This window comes from Monodon monoceros, unplaced genomic scaffold (assembly GCF_005190385.1).
Source record: "Monodon monoceros isolate NGI ecotype Baffin Bay Population unplaced genomic scaffold, NGI_Narwhal_1 Super_Scaffold_13, whole genome shotgun sequence".
Classification (NCBI taxonomy): Eukaryota; Metazoa; Chordata; class Mammalia; order Artiodactyla; family Monodontidae; genus Monodon; species Monodon monoceros.
Genome location: NW_021703769.1, coordinates 11,577,454 through 11,593,103, shown reverse-complemented (window position 1 = coordinate 11,593,103; position 15,650 = coordinate 11,577,454). Strand labels below are relative to the sequence as shown.

At 44.1% G+C, this 15,650-nt stretch overlaps 2 protein-coding genes across 4 annotated transcripts in view; one reads left to right on the top strand and one right to left on the bottom strand.

The window, feature by feature from the left end:
• The window catches only part of B4GALT5 (beta-1,4-galactosyltransferase 5), a 152,176-nt gene extending 138,932 nt beyond the window's left edge, over nucleotides 1-13,244 (bottom strand). The window contains exons 1-2 of the mRNA XM_029220486.1: nucleotides 13,029-13,244; nucleotides 10,106-10,199 (exon numbers count right to left, since the gene is read on the bottom strand). The gene's annotated coding sequence lies outside the window, so the exon portion shown is untranslated. The remainder of the gene's footprint in view (nucleotides 1-10,105; nucleotides 10,200-13,028) is intronic.
• Nucleotides 13,245-13,371: 127 nt separating this feature from the next.
• Nucleotides 13,372-15,650, top strand: part of SLC9A8 (solute carrier family 9 member A8) — a 72,343-nt gene continuing 70,064 nt past the window's right edge. For all 3 annotated transcript variants that reach the window (XM_029220483.1, XM_029220484.1, XM_029220482.1), the window contains exons 1-2: nucleotides 13,372-13,432; nucleotides 15,325-15,503. In XM_029220483.1, coding sequence (XP_029076316.1) covers nucleotides 13,419-13,432; nucleotides 15,325-15,503 — 193 coding nt within the window. In that variant the 5' untranslated portion in view covers nucleotides 13,372-13,418. The remainder of the gene's footprint in view (nucleotides 13,433-15,324; nucleotides 15,504-15,650) is intronic.

The window sequence follows — 15,650 nt, the reverse complement described above, 5'->3', positions numbered from 1 at the left end:
GGTGATATGTGCATTGAAGACAAGAAAGTAAAATGTTGCAAGAGATAGTAGCTGGCTGGGGTAAGTGGGCAGAGTGGTTCCTGAAGGCCCCTCTGAGGAAGTGACATCTGTGATGGAACCTGAATTATGACTAGGAGGTACTATATAAACATCTAGAGGAAGGGAAATGAAGGATCAGCATGTGCAAAGGTGCTGAGCTGGGGATGAGCTTGCCACATTCAATGAGTTGAAGCCCACTGAGTTGGGGTGCAGAGGAAAAGGTACAAAAGAAGGTCAGAGACTGCTGCAGGGGCAAGAGGCAGACCAAACTGGGCACTGTAGATAACTAAGAGGACTTTGGGTTTTGTTCACAGTAAAATGAGGGGCCATGGGATGGTTTTGAGCAAAAGAGTAATGTGATCTGATGAATGCTTAAAAAGGATCACTTGGACTGCTATGTAAAGTAAATAGCAGGTGAGTAAAAGTAGAAGCATAAAATGTATTCATAAGTAACACCCTTTGACACCGTGCTGTGACTAGGAACATTCAGTCATCTTTCACAAACTAGAAATATGCCAGCTTGTCATATTTATTTAAAAACAGGAAGTCAAGGCCATGGTTATTTTGATATTTCTCTCTGTGACACTGCCTCACCTCCCTATTCTGTGAGTCACCAAGCTCTGTCAATTCTTCCTTCCCTGCCCACCCTGCTTCACCTTTGTATCCTTTTCACTCTCCTCACTTTGAGACCTGGTGACAGATGGAAACACTGGTTTCCAGGCTGCCTCTGGGCAGACCTTGTTTTCTTTCTCCCTTTAAAAAATATTTTTTTTCTCACTTCATGCCATATGTTATTTGCAGACAAAAATTATTAAAATAATGACAAGTAAGAAAAAGGGGGGAAATTATCCATGGTCCACAATGCAGAGATAGCCATTATCAAAACAACATTTTAATATATGGTATGCCTGTCCTTTTTTATTTTTTGGTTTTAGATTTTATTTTATCAAGGTTATACATGAATTGAAAAGTCAAATATTCTAAAAGCAGAAGTCCCCACTTCACTTCTTCCTCCCATTTCCCCCTCCCCAAAGGCAACGACTTCAACTACTTTAAGCTAAAATTTTTATATTTAATTCCATGTCTCTAAATAACATACTTCTATTGATTGCCACTTCTAAATTTTTCAGTTTTCAGAATAATCTGCTTTCCCTCTCTAGGATCTGAGGGTTCTGCTCTCTTTCCTTCCCTACACTTGGCCCCAGCACATATGTATATGCCCTTCCCACTCCCCCATCCTCTCATGATAGGTATATGGTAATTTTGGTGAGATCAATATTTACTAATTACATAATTGTGACATTCACCACTGAGCACCATGGTAAACTATGATGTCCTTTTGCTTTTCCCCACAGCGTTTTTGTTTTTATATTGTTTGTTTGTTTTGTTTTGTTTTTTTAGTTTATTTATTTATTTTGTTTTTTGCTGCATTGGGTCTTTGCTGCTGCAAGCAGGCTTTCTCCAGTTGCGGCGAGTGTGGGCTACTCTTCGTTGCAGTGCGTGGGCTTCTCATTGCAGTGGCTTCACTTGTGGAGCACGGGCTCTAGAGCGCAGGCTCAGTAGTTGTGGCACCTGGGCTTAGTTGCTCCATGACATGTGGGATCTTCCTGGACCAGGGCTCGAACCCGTGTCCCCTGCATTGGCAGGCAGATTCTTAACCACTGTGCCACCAGGGGAGTCCCAGTTTTGTTTTTTTTTTAAGTTGATTATTGTCTTGTTCTCTGACCCCACCCAAGCTGACCTAATTTTCTCAGTATTTGTTATCAACTCCAAACTCTTTGCCAGTGGTGCAAGTATCCTCTCAACTCCTTCTAATGCCTCAGAAACTCTATGTGTTCACCTTCTTAAAGAAATCTCCCTGGAGTCTTCAGACCTGCTGGAATCTAACCTGTTACCGACTCTGGTGCACAGCCGTCATCCTAGGATGTCCGTTCACCATCATCTGGGGATTCCATCTGCTTCTCCCCTGTGCTGTGTTTCTGTTTCCTGTGTCTTGTTCTTCCTTGTCTCACCACAAACACACACACCCTTTTTGGCGTAGCCAAAAAGTTCAGCCTCCAGTAACTCCCTGAGAAAGGGTGTGTGGGAAGGAGAAAATTTTCAACTTCCCGTATCTGAAAATGGTTTTATTCTATCTGCTCCCTTGATGATTGTTTGGCTGGGTATAGAATTCTATGTTGGAAATCATTTTCCCTCAGAATTTTGAAGGCATTAATCCACTACCTTCTTATGTCTGAATTTTGGTGGAGAAGTCCAAAGTTATCCTGCTCTTGATACTTTGAAGTGACCTATTTCTCCTTCTCTTCACAAATTAGTTCTTGGTATTTCAAAATTTCCCAATGATGTGCCTTGCTGTGGACCTATTTTTCTCCAGCATGCTGGGCACTCAGTAAACACTTTCAATCTGGAAACACATGTTCTTTAGTTTTGGAGAATTTTTGTGAATTATTTTATTGATGATTCCCCCACCCCACCCTGTTTCTCTTCTTTCTCGATAAAATGCCTATTTTTCAAATGTGGGATTTTTTAGACCAGTCCCTGAAACAACGTATCTTTTCTCTCCTATTTTCTATCTTTGTCTTTTTGACCTACTTTCTGAGACAAACTCTCACATTTATCTTCCATCTCTTTTATTAAATTTTTAATATCTCTGCTTTTAATTTCCAAGAAGCCCTCTTTGTTCTCAAAATATTCCTATTTTTAATAGCATCTTGTTCTTGCTTCAGGGTAACTCTCTGAAAAGTTGTTTTTTTTAGTTTTCTTAGTTTTTTTTTTTCTTCCTGCATTGTCTGTTTTCTTTAGTTACTTTTCTCTATTTGCTTTGTTCTCAATTTTTCATTTAAGAGGGCACGCTCAGATGTCTGATATTTCTTGATCTTCTGCTCATATTCAAGAGTAGGGGACCAAGAAGCTGATCATTGTATATATTGGGAAGTGGGCTGCTGACACTGAACTGGGCCATTTGTTGGGAACCCCCTGATGTTAAAATATCTTTAGGTGATTCCTCTGAGTCCAGCCAGATTTTCTGGAGAAGATTCTTCCAGTCTCCTACCTGGAATGGAATGGCCTGGGAAAGACCACTACATACAATTTGCCTGGCCCCTGGATGTGAGCAATGGGGCCAGCCCTGCAGATGTGGCAAAGGACTGGAATAGGGTATCTCAGCGTGCAGGCCCCAAAACAGCCCCCAAAAGTATATCCATGTTAAATTCCTGGAACCTGTGAACGGTATCTCATTCGTGAAAAAGGTTCTTTGTAGCTGTGATTAAGTTAAGGCTCTTGAGATGAGGAGATAGTTCTGGATTATTCAGGTGGGCCCTAAGTGCCATCAAAAGTGTCCTTATAAGAGAGAGGCAGTGGGAGATGAGAAGCTTGGAGGAGAAGACAATGTGAAAACAGAGCAGAAAGAGATATGTACACAAGCCAAGGAATGCCGACAGACACCAAAAGCTGGAAGAGACAAGGGATGGATTCTCTCCCAGAGCCTCTGGAAGGAGGATGGCCCTGCTGACACTTTGATTTCAGCCTTCTGGCCTCCAGAACTATGAAAGAATACGATTCTATTGTTTGAAGGCACACAGTTTGTGGTAATTTGTTACAGCAGTCCCAGGGAACTAAACACAAGATTTCACTTAATCCTCCTGTTTTCAATATAGTACCTCTGTCTGAAAATGTGCTGGGGTCCCCAAGCCCAGATACTCTGTTTTACTGTCTCCAAAGAATAAACCTCCAGACTTTTGCAGAGGTAGGTGGCCAGTTACCTAGAGGAGGGCGGGGGCTAGGAGGATCTGCAAATCTGACTGCTCCTCAAACAGACTTTTAGGGAATTTCCTTTATTTCACATCCTCCTCTCTGCTGCCCACTCCTATCCCCAAATTTACTTTCAGGAATTGGTACCACCAATTCCCGAGGCTTTGGGAGGGATTTTGGGGGATAAATCAAGTTGGCTTTGACTTTCCCCTCTGCTGCCGGAGGATTGGGTTTTCTCAGTTCTGCCGATTAACCCATCTGCTTTCTGTTCTCCAAAATGCTCTCACTCTTGTCTCCTCTCCCGTTCTCCAGTCCTTAACGGTTTATGCCTTTAAAAAAAATAATAAATCCCTTTACTGTCAACCTAGTGGAGCCAAGGGGTAAAGCAAAAGTAGAAGTGTGCGCTTAGCTGGCTGTTTTCCCAAAAGTCTCAATGGGCTAATCTTAAAATGACGCTCTGTACATCTGCTGAAATCCCACTTCCTCCTTCCCCAGGGGTCCATGCCTAACTCATCTCTCCATTCCCAGTGCCAAGGATGGGGCCTGCCACATGGTAAGCACGGAGATGATTTTTTTTAACAGGATCATCCTCAGCAGTTGTTACCAAGTGTGATTACCATAAGAAATTCCTTTTTTTTGGGGGGGGCGCACCACGTGGCATGCAGGACCTTAGTTCCCTGACCAGGGATTGAACCCATGCCCCCTGCAGTGGAAGTGTGGAATCTTAACCACTGGACCGCAAGGGAAGTCCCTACCATAAAAACAATTTTTTTTTTAACATCTTTATTGGAGTATAATTGCTTTACAACGGTGTGTTAGTTTCTGCTTTATAACAAAGTGAATCAGCTATACATATACACATATCCCCATATCTCCTCCCTCTTGTGTCTCCCTCCCACCCTCCCTATCCCACCCCTCTAGGTGGTCACAAAGCACTGAGCTGATCTCCCTGTGCCATGTGGCTGCTTCCCACTAGCTATCTATTTTACATCTGGTAGTATATATAAGTCCATTTCACTCTCTCACTTCGTCCCAGCTTACCCTTCCCCCTCCCCGTGTCCTCAAGTCCATTCTCTAATAGGTCTGTGTCTTTATTCCAATCCTGCCCCTACATCCTTCATGACCATTTTTTTTTTTTTAGATTCCATATATAGGTGTTAGCATATGATATTTGTTTTTCTTTCTGACTTACTTCACTCTGTATGACAGACTCTAGGTCCATCCACCTCACTACAAATAACTCAATTTCAGGTTTTTTTTATGGCTGAGTAATATTCCATTGTATATATGTGCCACATCTTCCTTATCCATTTATCTGTCAATGGACACTTAGGTTGCTTCCATGTCCTGGCTATTGTAAATAGAGCTGCAGTGAACATTTTGGTACATGACTCTTTGAATTATGGTTTTCTCAGGGTATATGCCCAGTAGTGGGATTGCTGGGTCGTATGGTATTTCTATTTTTAGTTTTTTAAGGAACCTCCATACTGTTCTCCATAGTGGCTGTATCAATTTTCATTCCCACCAGCAGTGCAAGAGGGTTCCCTTTTCTCCACACCCTCTCCATCATTTATTGTTTGTAGATTTTTTGATGTGGCCATTCTGACTGGTGTGAGGTGATACCTCATTGTAGTTTTGATTTGCATTTCTCTAATAATTAGTGATGTTGAGCATTCTTTCATGTGTTTGTTGGCAATCTGTATATCTTCTTTGGAGAAATGTCTATTTAGGTCTTCTGCCCATTTTTGGATTGGGTTGTTTGTTTTTATGTTTTTTTGTTTTTTTCTGTTTTTTTTTTTTTTTTGATATTGACATAAAAACTCTTGAAGGGAGTGTCTTAGTTTGCCCAGATGCAGAAGTGGAGAATTAAGACAGGGAAGACAGAGAAGTCAGTGTAGGTTATGTTGTTTGTCAATTATATCTCAATATATATATATTTAAAGTCTATAGGGAGAACATAAACAGTCTTAATTTCAGGACTCTGAAATTAATATGATTGTAAACTTCACAGACACAGAAAACAGACTTGTGGTTACCAAAGGGACAAGGGGGGGGAGGGATATATTAGGAGTGTGGCATTAACAGATACACACCACTATATATAAAATAGATAAGCGACAGGGATTTATTGTATAGCACAGGGAACTATATTCAATATCTTGTAATAACCTATAATGGAGAATAATCTGAAAAAAAATATGTATAACTGAATCACTTTGCTGTACACCTGAAACTAACACAATATTGTATATCAACTACACATCAATTAAAATATGATTGTAAACTTGTTCAAAGTTTCATTTATAAACTGTATTTTAAGAGTATGTATTTTTTATTAAAATACAATTAGGGGACTTCCCTGGTGGCGCAGTGGTTAAGAATCCACCTGCCAATGCAGGGGACACAGGTTCGAGCCCTGGTTCAGGAAGATCCCACATGCCACGGAGCAACTAAGCCCCTGCGCCACAACTACTAAGCCTGAGCTCTAGAGCCCGTGAGCCACAACTACTGAGCCCACGAGCCACAACTACTGAAGTTCGTGAGCCTAGAGCCCGTGCTCTGCAACAAGAGAAGCCACCGCAATGAGAAGCCCGTGCACCACAACGAAGGGTAGCCCCCTGCTTGCCACTACTAGAGAAAGCCCGCGCTCAGCAACGAAGACCCAATGCAGCCAAAAATAAATAAATAAATAAAATACAATTAGGAAGAAAGTTATTTTTGGCATTGTTTACTATACAGAATGTTAATGTTTATCAAATATATCCTTTCATTTCCTATGTATTCAAAGCCTTCTATAATCTAAAAAACAAATTAAATGTTTATAGAATTTAAATAATGAGTTACTAAACATCACTATACTCTAAAAATAAAAAATAAACTTTTCCAATTCTCTGTGTACTTCACAAAAGTTGTTTATGAATTAGACAGTGAAGTAAGTCTCTGTGAAGTCAAAAAGCAGAAAATGTTTAGTATATACTACTGAGTAAAAATATAATAAAATTGGAAATGAGTAACAAAAGTTACATTTAACACTCAATAAGTAGGAAATTCTAAAACACTCCCTAAGTAAATCTTGTCTCAAAGAAGAAACTACAATGAGAGTATCATGGGTGAAAACTCATGAGATATCCTCAAAGCAGATTTTCAAAACAAAGTTAAACTCCTGAATGTTTATATCATCCAAGCATAAATACATAACACACACACACACACACACACACACACACACACACAAACACTGTCCTCCCTTGGTATCCTTGGGGGGATTGGTTCCAGGACCCCTCACAGATACCAAAATCCATAGAGGCTCAAGTCCCTTGTATAAAATGGTGTAGCATCTGCATACAACCAAGCATATCCTCTGGTATACTTTAAATCATCTGTAGATTACTTTAATACATAACATAATGTAAATGCTATGTAAATAGTTGCCAGGGCACAGCAAATTCAAGTTTTGCTTTTTGAAACTTTCTGGAATTGTTTTTCAAATAGTTTTGATCTGCAATTGGTTGAATCCGAGGAGGCAGAACCCAAGGATATGAAGGAGGGCTGGCTGTGTGTGTTTGTGTGTGCGTGTGTGTGTGTGTGTGTGTGTTCAAGTGGGTCACCATTGAGGGCAGCTGAAGCTTACTCCCACTGAGGGGTTCCAGGAAACTAGAATATGACCACAGAATTGCCCCACGTGAGGGGCAAAGGATTGGGGGTGTTTATCCTCCAACTCTTTTGAGTTACTGGTTGAGGGGTGCTCTGACAGCATCTACTCCCCAGCACAGCTGGCTTGTACTGTGCTGAGAAGAAGCCCTTAGGCAGCAGTAAGACCCTCCAAGACGTTATGAGCAGGCACTAGCAGAGTCTGGTAAGGGTAGGGGAGAGCCAAGGAGAAATTCAGATTCCCAGGCACCATGCCCAAGCTCCAGCAGGTCTGTAATAGGACTGGAATCTGTACTTTTTCACAAAATCTCTCAGCAGTACCTACTGCACCTGACTCCACTGAATTCTACAAGCCCAATTTTTTCATTTGTGCCTGGTAATTCTAGTGCTTATTACCTGCTAAGTGGCCAGGGCCAGATTAAAACACTAATGTCAACAGGATTTAAAAAATTATTCCCAACTCTCCCCCATGTGTAAATGAATATGACACAATGCTAAATGGTAACAAAAAATACAGGGAAAGCCAACACAGAACTTATTTTTCCATGGCATGGGAGGCAGAGTAATACCTCCCAAAGATGTCCACATGCTAATCCCTGGACCCTGTAAATATATTATGTCACATGACAAGGGGCAATTAAGATCGTTAATCAGTTAACCTGGAGACAGGGAGATCCTCCTGGGTGGGTTCAAAGTAATCACAATGCTCCTTATAAAGGAAAGAAGGCAGGACAGTCAGAGTCAGAAATGAAGTGATGATCAAAGCAGAGGTTGGAGTGATGCCATTGCTGGCTTTGAAGATACAGGATGGGACCAAAAACCATGGAATGTGGGCAGCCTCTAGAAGCTGGAAAAGGCAAGGAAACACATTCTCCCCTAGAGCCTCCAAAAGAATGTAGCCCTGCTGACACCTTGAGTTTAGCCCCATGACACTTCTAACCTATAGAATTATAATAAATCTGTGTTGTTTTGGGAAAATTCCTTGCAATAAATCCCTTAATAAATATCTCCTGTTGGTTCTGCTTCTCTGATTGAACTTTGACTAATAACCACTTGATGGTAACCACTTTGATTCCCTTTTTAAAAAAATATGAAATATCATATTTGTTCAAAAGTTTTCATTGGTAACTCTGTTTTGTTGACACCTTCAGCATTTTCTAAACTCTGGGAACAACGGAATGATGTTCAAGTTTCCACATGTGTGAAATTGGGCTGATCAGTGTACCTCATAGGGTTATTAAAAGGATTAAATAAATTACTGAGCATAATGCACTTGGAATAATGTCTGGTACAAAGTGTTCAAAAAATGTTGGAAGAGATAAAGGACAGAAGAAAGGAGAGAGAGGGAGACAAGCTCTCTGCTTTCAAGGAGATTATATCCTAGAGGGGGAAACGGATGATAAACACAGGAAGGAAGGAAAGGAAGGAGGGAGGGAAGAAGGGAAAAAATATCTGATAGTTATAAGTGTCTCAGAAACACTTACGTTTAAGACTAGACCAGGGGTTGGCAGCCCACGGCAGGCCAGATCCAGACTGCCACCTGTTTTCATATGACCCGTGAGCTAAGAATGGCTTCTACATTTTTAAATGGTTGAAAAAATAAATAAAAAGAACATTGTGTGCCACGTGAAAATCATAAGAAATTCAAACTTCAATATCCATAGAGTTTTACTGGAACACAGCCATGCCTATTTAAATCTTCGATGGCTGCTTTCCCACTGCAATGGCAGAGTTGAGCTGTTGCCACAGATCAGAATGCCCACAGAGCCTAAAATATTTACTGTCTGGCTCTTTACCAAAAAAGTTTGCTGACACCTGCTTTAGACTGAGTGGTCAGGGAGGGCCTCCCTGAGGAGGTGACATTTAAACTGAGACCTGAATGGCAGGAAAGAGGAAGATCAGGGGTAAGAGGGCAGAGAACAGAGAACCAAGGCAAAAGCTTTCTAATCTTACAACAGCCTTCCAAAGAGGGGCTCTGTCAAAACTATGATGGGGCCCTGAGGCTCTGAGGGTGCTGTGGCGTCCCAGGGTCAGAGCCCACAGGTCCCGAGTCGGGGTAGAGAGCCAAAACTGCCTGGCACAAGAGCCTGCCCCTTCTCAGCCTGGCATGGCACATGAACCCAGGAACTGCATGTTGAAAGACTTTATTTGCCTTCCTGGGGACAGTGACTGGGGATTTTAGATTCGTTCCCAGGAATAGGTGAGAAGGGCTGGGATTAGCTTACGGTCCTGAGAGCAGGTGTTCTACAGCCCCCCTGTTGGCAGCAGGTCCAGGACTGGCACAAAGCCCAGATCTGGCCCTGATAGCAGGATCTGTGGCATGGCAGGGAGAACGGGGCAGCCCTCGATGAATTCAGTGCCCTGCTTTCATCCTGGCTGGCCCACAGCTTGTAGCCCAATGCAAGGAAGCCTACCTCCAGCCCAGGGGGGCCCGACTCCAGCCAGGTGGGGTTTTCTGAGGCTGAAGAAGAGTGACAGTCTCAAGCTCTCAGTTAATAAATGTGGCTCAGGGAGAACCCAGTTCTCAATCCTTTATGGGCCAGTTCATTCCTGCCAGGCTCTGTGCTAATGGAGCAAAGTAGGCTGTTAGTCCCATTTTAGAGCCAGAGAAATTAAGGCAGTGAGGAGCAACAGGGGGTAATGGTTAAATCCAAAGACTCTGTACCTGAATCCCAGACTCAGTATTTGCCAGCTGTGTGACTTCAGGCAAGTGGCTTGACTTCTCTGTGCTTCAGTTTACCACTGATGATAATCTCTGCCTGAAAAAAATGTAAGGAATTAAGGAAACAATAGCCCAGCACCACACCCACAGAGCCCATTCTCTCAGCTTTGACAACAGCCTTAAGAGGTCTTGGCGTGGCAGAGGACTCTGGCTTTGAGCCAGACAGAGCTCTTCTCCTCAAGGAGAAGACATCATCCTTGACTCCTCTCTTTCTTTTAAGGGCCACAGTCCATCAGCAAATCCTGCCTTCAATAACCACCCACAGTCCAACCATTCCTGCCATACCCATGGTATCAACTTAATCCAAAGTGCCTTCAGCTCTTGCCCAGATTATTGCAAAGGCCTCTTAGCTGGTCTGAGATCTTCCATCCTTGCCTCCGCCCCCAGGTCTCCACAGCACTCCTCTTTTCAAAACCCTTCTCTTTCCTAACACTTCTGGAGTTAACTAACAACTTTTTTTTTTAATTTTTATGGGAGTATAGTTGATTTACAATGTTGTGTTAGTTTCAGGTGTACAGCAAAGTGAATCAGTTATACATATACGTATATCCACTTTTTTTTTTTTTTTAAGATTCTTTTCCCATATAGGCCATTACAGAGTATTGAGTAGAGTTCCCTGTGCTATACAGCAGGTTCTTATTAGTTATCTATTTTATATATAGTAATGTGTATGTCAATCCCAGTCTCCCAATTTATCCCTCCCCCTCTTATCCCCTGGTCACCATAAGTCTGTCTTGTTCATCTGTGACTCTACTTCTGTTTTGTAAATAAGTACATTTGTACCCTTTAAGATTCCACATATAAGCGATATCGTATGATATTTGTTTTTCTGTGTCTGACTTACTTCACTCAGTATGACAATCTCTAGGTCCATCATGTTTCTGCAAATGGCATTATTTTGTTCTTTTTTATGGCTGAGTAATATTCCATTGTGTATATGTACCACATCTTCTTTATACATTCCTCTGTCGATGGACATTTAGGTTGCTTCCATGTCCTGGCCACTGTAAACAGTGCTTCAGTGAACATTGGGGTGCATGTATCTTTTTGAATTATGGTTTTCTCTGGGTATATGCCCAGTAGTGGGATTGCTGGGTCATAAGGTAGTTCTATTTTTAGTTTTTTAAGGAACCTCCATACTGTTCTCCACAGTGGCTGTGCTAATTTACATTCCTACCAACAATGTAGGAGAGTTCCCTTTTTTCCACACCCTCTCCAGCATTTACTGTTTGTAGATTTTTTTGATGATGGCCATTCTGACGGATGTGAGGCGATACCTCATTGCAGTTTTGATTTGCATTTCTCTAATAATTAGTGATATTGAGCATATTTTCATGTGCTTTTTGGCCATCTGCATGTCTTCTTTGGAGAAATGTCTATTTAGATCTTCTGCCCATTTTTAAATTTATTTTATTTTATTTGTTTACTTTTGGCTGCATTGGGTCTTCGTTGCTGCCCACGGGCTTTCTCCCGTTGCCGCGAGCGGGGGCTACTCTTGGTTATGGTGCGTGGGGCTCTCATTGCGGTGGCTTCTCTTGTTGCAGACCTTGGACTCTAGGCGCGTGGGCTTCAGTAGTTTGTGGCATACGGGCTTAGGTGCTCCACGGCATGTGGGATCTTCCCAGACCAGGGCTCAAACCCGTGTCCCCTGCATTGGCAGGCAGATTCTCAACCACTGCGCCACCAGGGAAGCCCTTCTGTCCATTTTTTATCTGGGTTATTTGTTTTTTTGGTATTGAGCTGCATGAGCTGCATGAGATAATCCCTTGTCGGTTGCTTCATTTGCAAATATTTTCTCCTATTCTGAGAATGAAATTAGAACACTCCCTAACAACATACACAAAAATAAACTCAAAATGGATTATTTATTCAAGGATCATTTTTTCTTGAGTACCTACTATATGCCAGATACTATTCCAGGCACTGGAGATAAAACAGAGAACAAAACTTCTGCATTCAGAAGTTTACATTCTCATGGAGAGAAGGACAATAAACGAATATATAAGTAAAACGTACTATTAATATGTTCAGTGTTCTGTAGGGGAATAACAGAGGGAAGGGAAGAGGGCTTGGGCTTTAGACCCAAGGTGGTCAGAGAAGGTATAATGGACAAAAAAAGGGTAAACAAAAAGCCCAAAACTGGGAAAGGTGGGAGCCAAGGGGCAACCTAGGAGCCGAGTATCCTTGACTAAGGGCTCAGCAAACACATGGGTGGAAGTGTTCCTGGTGTGTTTTAGGTACCCCGAGGAAGCCACTGTGACCATCGTGGAAAGTGTGCATGAGGAGAAGAGGGGATTGACCTCACGGGGGTAAGGGGGCAGGGTTCAGTCTTGGAGATTCTCCAAGTTTTTTTTTCCTCAGATTGAGATTGGAAGCCAGTGTACATTTTGAGCAGCGGCGTGACTGCAGCTCAAAAGGATCACTGAGGCCGATGTGTGGAAAAGCTTAAAGAACAATAGCAGAGTCAGAAAGAGGGTTTAAGCAGCTATCACAGCTGCTGAGATACGATGGTTTCGACCAGGAAGGGAGGTAACAGCAGAGGTGGTGTCAAACTCAAAGGCCTCATAACAGTGTACCAGCTCTCCCGATGGGGTTCTTCCTACCCCTCCAAACTCACCTTGTTCCTTGTTCCTGTATCCCCAACCCCACAGACCACTGCTAAGCTCATATAGGCGTCTAATGAGTATTTGTTGAGACAATGAACAAATTAATGAACGATCTATCCCTAGATCATCATCACCTATTTTAACGATAGGCATATGGTCAGAACTCAATGTTTGCAGACAGAATACCGCACGATTCTGCTAAACCCAGGTGGCTAGGTCTCTTCACAGCTGGGGAAAACTGAGATTGGGGAAGTATATACCTGGGGTCCCTCTGCACAGCTTACGCTAGAAGCTTCCTTCCCAACTTCAGCATGGCGAATTCCTGGACACTGAGAAGAAAGAGCTTGCTTTCAGGGTGCGTCACAGTGACGTCACAGGAGTTTCCCCCAAAATGTCCCTACCCTGTGGAAGGGAAAAACTGGAATCTCGTAGGGCCGGAGGGTCAAAACACTCAGGCCAGACAGACGCTCGCAACGTTCCCGGAAGACCTCCCACCCTCGGGCCATAGAGACGAAAGGACAGAAGTGCCACCCTTGCGCAGCCGAGACCCCGCCCCCGTTCCGCGCCTCCAGCGGAAGCCGGAAGCAAAAGCGGGCCCTGCTAGCCCCGCGGCTCGGTGGTCTCGGAGCCTCCGCAGGATTGGGGAGAAGATGGCGGAAGAGGAGTGAGTGGGTTTTTCCGGGGCGGCGGAGGCGGCAGGGCTGGGCCCCATCGGGTGACTGCGAGCACCTCAGGCCGCCCTCCGGCCCCAGAAGGCGGAGCTCTTTGTGCTGGTTGGCCAGGACTGACCATGCCGGCGCCTGCGAGGAGGGCTGGAGGGACGGGCCTGGGCCGTGCAGCCTCCTAGAGTTTGGACCCTCTGGCTAGGGATCGGCTGCCCAGCATAGGTCTCGAAAGCCGTCTTGCGGAAACCGCAAGCCAAATTTCACTTTCCTAGTTTTCGCATCCGCTGATTACGCAGCGCTTCGCTGCCTCCAGAAAGTCCCCCAGCTGCACCCCTTACGTAGCCAGTCACCTCCTCCATTGTAATGACTATTTTTCACATCTGTTTCCTTCAGTGAGTTTCATTTATTCGTTAACTGGTGGCCATCTACTCTATATCAGGCCCTGGTCACATGGTAGTGAAGGAGGCCGACCCTGAGCCGCTCTCAGGGAGCTTCCATTCTAGTGGAAAAAGAAGACCATAAATAGACTAGATGATTTCAGTGCTCTGGAGGAAACGGAGTGGTGTTGGTGTGTGGGAGGCTTCTCGGGAAGAGGTGACGTGCCACATGAAACCTTAGTGACCAGAAGGAGGGATAGGAGAGGAAACAAAAGGTGCAAAAGGCCAGGAGCAAGAAAGAGCCTAGTGCCTTTTTGAGGGACAGAAAGAACGGCAGGATGGCTGGAGTGTGGAGAGCAAGGGAGCTAACTGTACAAGATGAGATAAAGGGGGTGAAGGTGCCTCTGTCCTGGTGCTGCTGGGGAAGGACCACTCGCAGTCCATCTACATACCTGCCAGGCACAGTCTGTTGCATGTTATAGGTGCCCCATCTATATTTGTGGAATGAGTATGTGAAAATGAACAAGGAACCAACCCCATGGTTGAACTTTGACTTCCTCACCTGACAACCTTTCATGCATGTCTTTTGGCCTGGTGGTCATTTCATTTAGTCACATTACTTATTGAGCATCTTCTCTGTCCCAGACACGAAATTGGGCCTCAGCAGCACAAAGCAAAAGAGGTGGTATGACTCAGTGATTTCAAGTTTGGACTTAAAGCTTGATTCTGCCACTGACTGATACTCGCCAAGTTATGCAATCTGTCTGAGCTTGTTATTCATGGGTAAAAAAGAGAAAGGAGTAGTGTCCACCTCAGGCTTATTAGGCCCATTAAATGAGACTTGGTATGTTACCTGGTTCCTGGAATTAAGCGGTACTCAAACATTAGTTGTTATAATCACAGTTACAGTGATCATTATGTCAATATCGTGCTAGTTTACAATCCCAACACAGTGTGAGGAGATAGTGTGAGGAACACAGCAGTAGTGTGGAGGAGATTACAGAGGGGATTACATTTGGGCTTTCTGAACTCAGAGAAGGTTTTTGTAAAGTAGGGTAGAGCATTCTGACCAGATCAACAACTGGGCAAATTCAGTGGCTTCTTCAGCTTGCAGATACCATCTAAGGAAAAGAATGTAAACTGGAGAAATAAGGCACTTAGTAAATAATGTTGGACCTTGGAATATGATGAGACTCCAGTTTGCTTCCCTTTAAATCCCCCATTAAGTGCCAAAGAGCAGACAGCCTTTGATTCTACACCGGTCCTGATTCCCCCTTGTCCCTGTCCTCTAAGTGTTTGCGTTCAGAGTACCTGAGGCCACTGGTACCCTCGTGCTGCAGCAGGAGGGAATCTTCCTAATCAGTTTCTCTCCGAGGCCTGCCTCTTGGTTGCAAGGGTTGTGAATCCCATCAAGCTCCGTGCCAAAGTTCTCTGTCTGGTTTGTGTGTGTGTGTTGGTAATTCGGGGCCCTTTTTCCTTTGTCTAATTCCGCTGCTTTTTATGTTCTCCAACAGGTTCTCCAATACAACTCATGAAGGTTTCAATGTCACCCTTCACACCACCCTGGCGGTCACTACGAAACTGGTGCGCCCGAGCCCCGCTAAGCCCATCCTCCCGGTGCAGACGGGGCAGCAGGCTCAGCAGGAGGAGCAGTCGAGCGGCATGACCATTTTCTTCAGCCTCCTGGTGCTCGGTGAGTGCGGCCTGCGGTGAGTGCGGCTCGCGGTGGGTGCGGCCCTTGGTGAGTGCGGCCCGCGGTGAGTGCGGCCCGCGGTGAGTGAGTGCGGCCCGGGGTGAGTGCGGCCCGGGGTGAGTGCGGCCCTCGGTGAGTGAGTGCGGG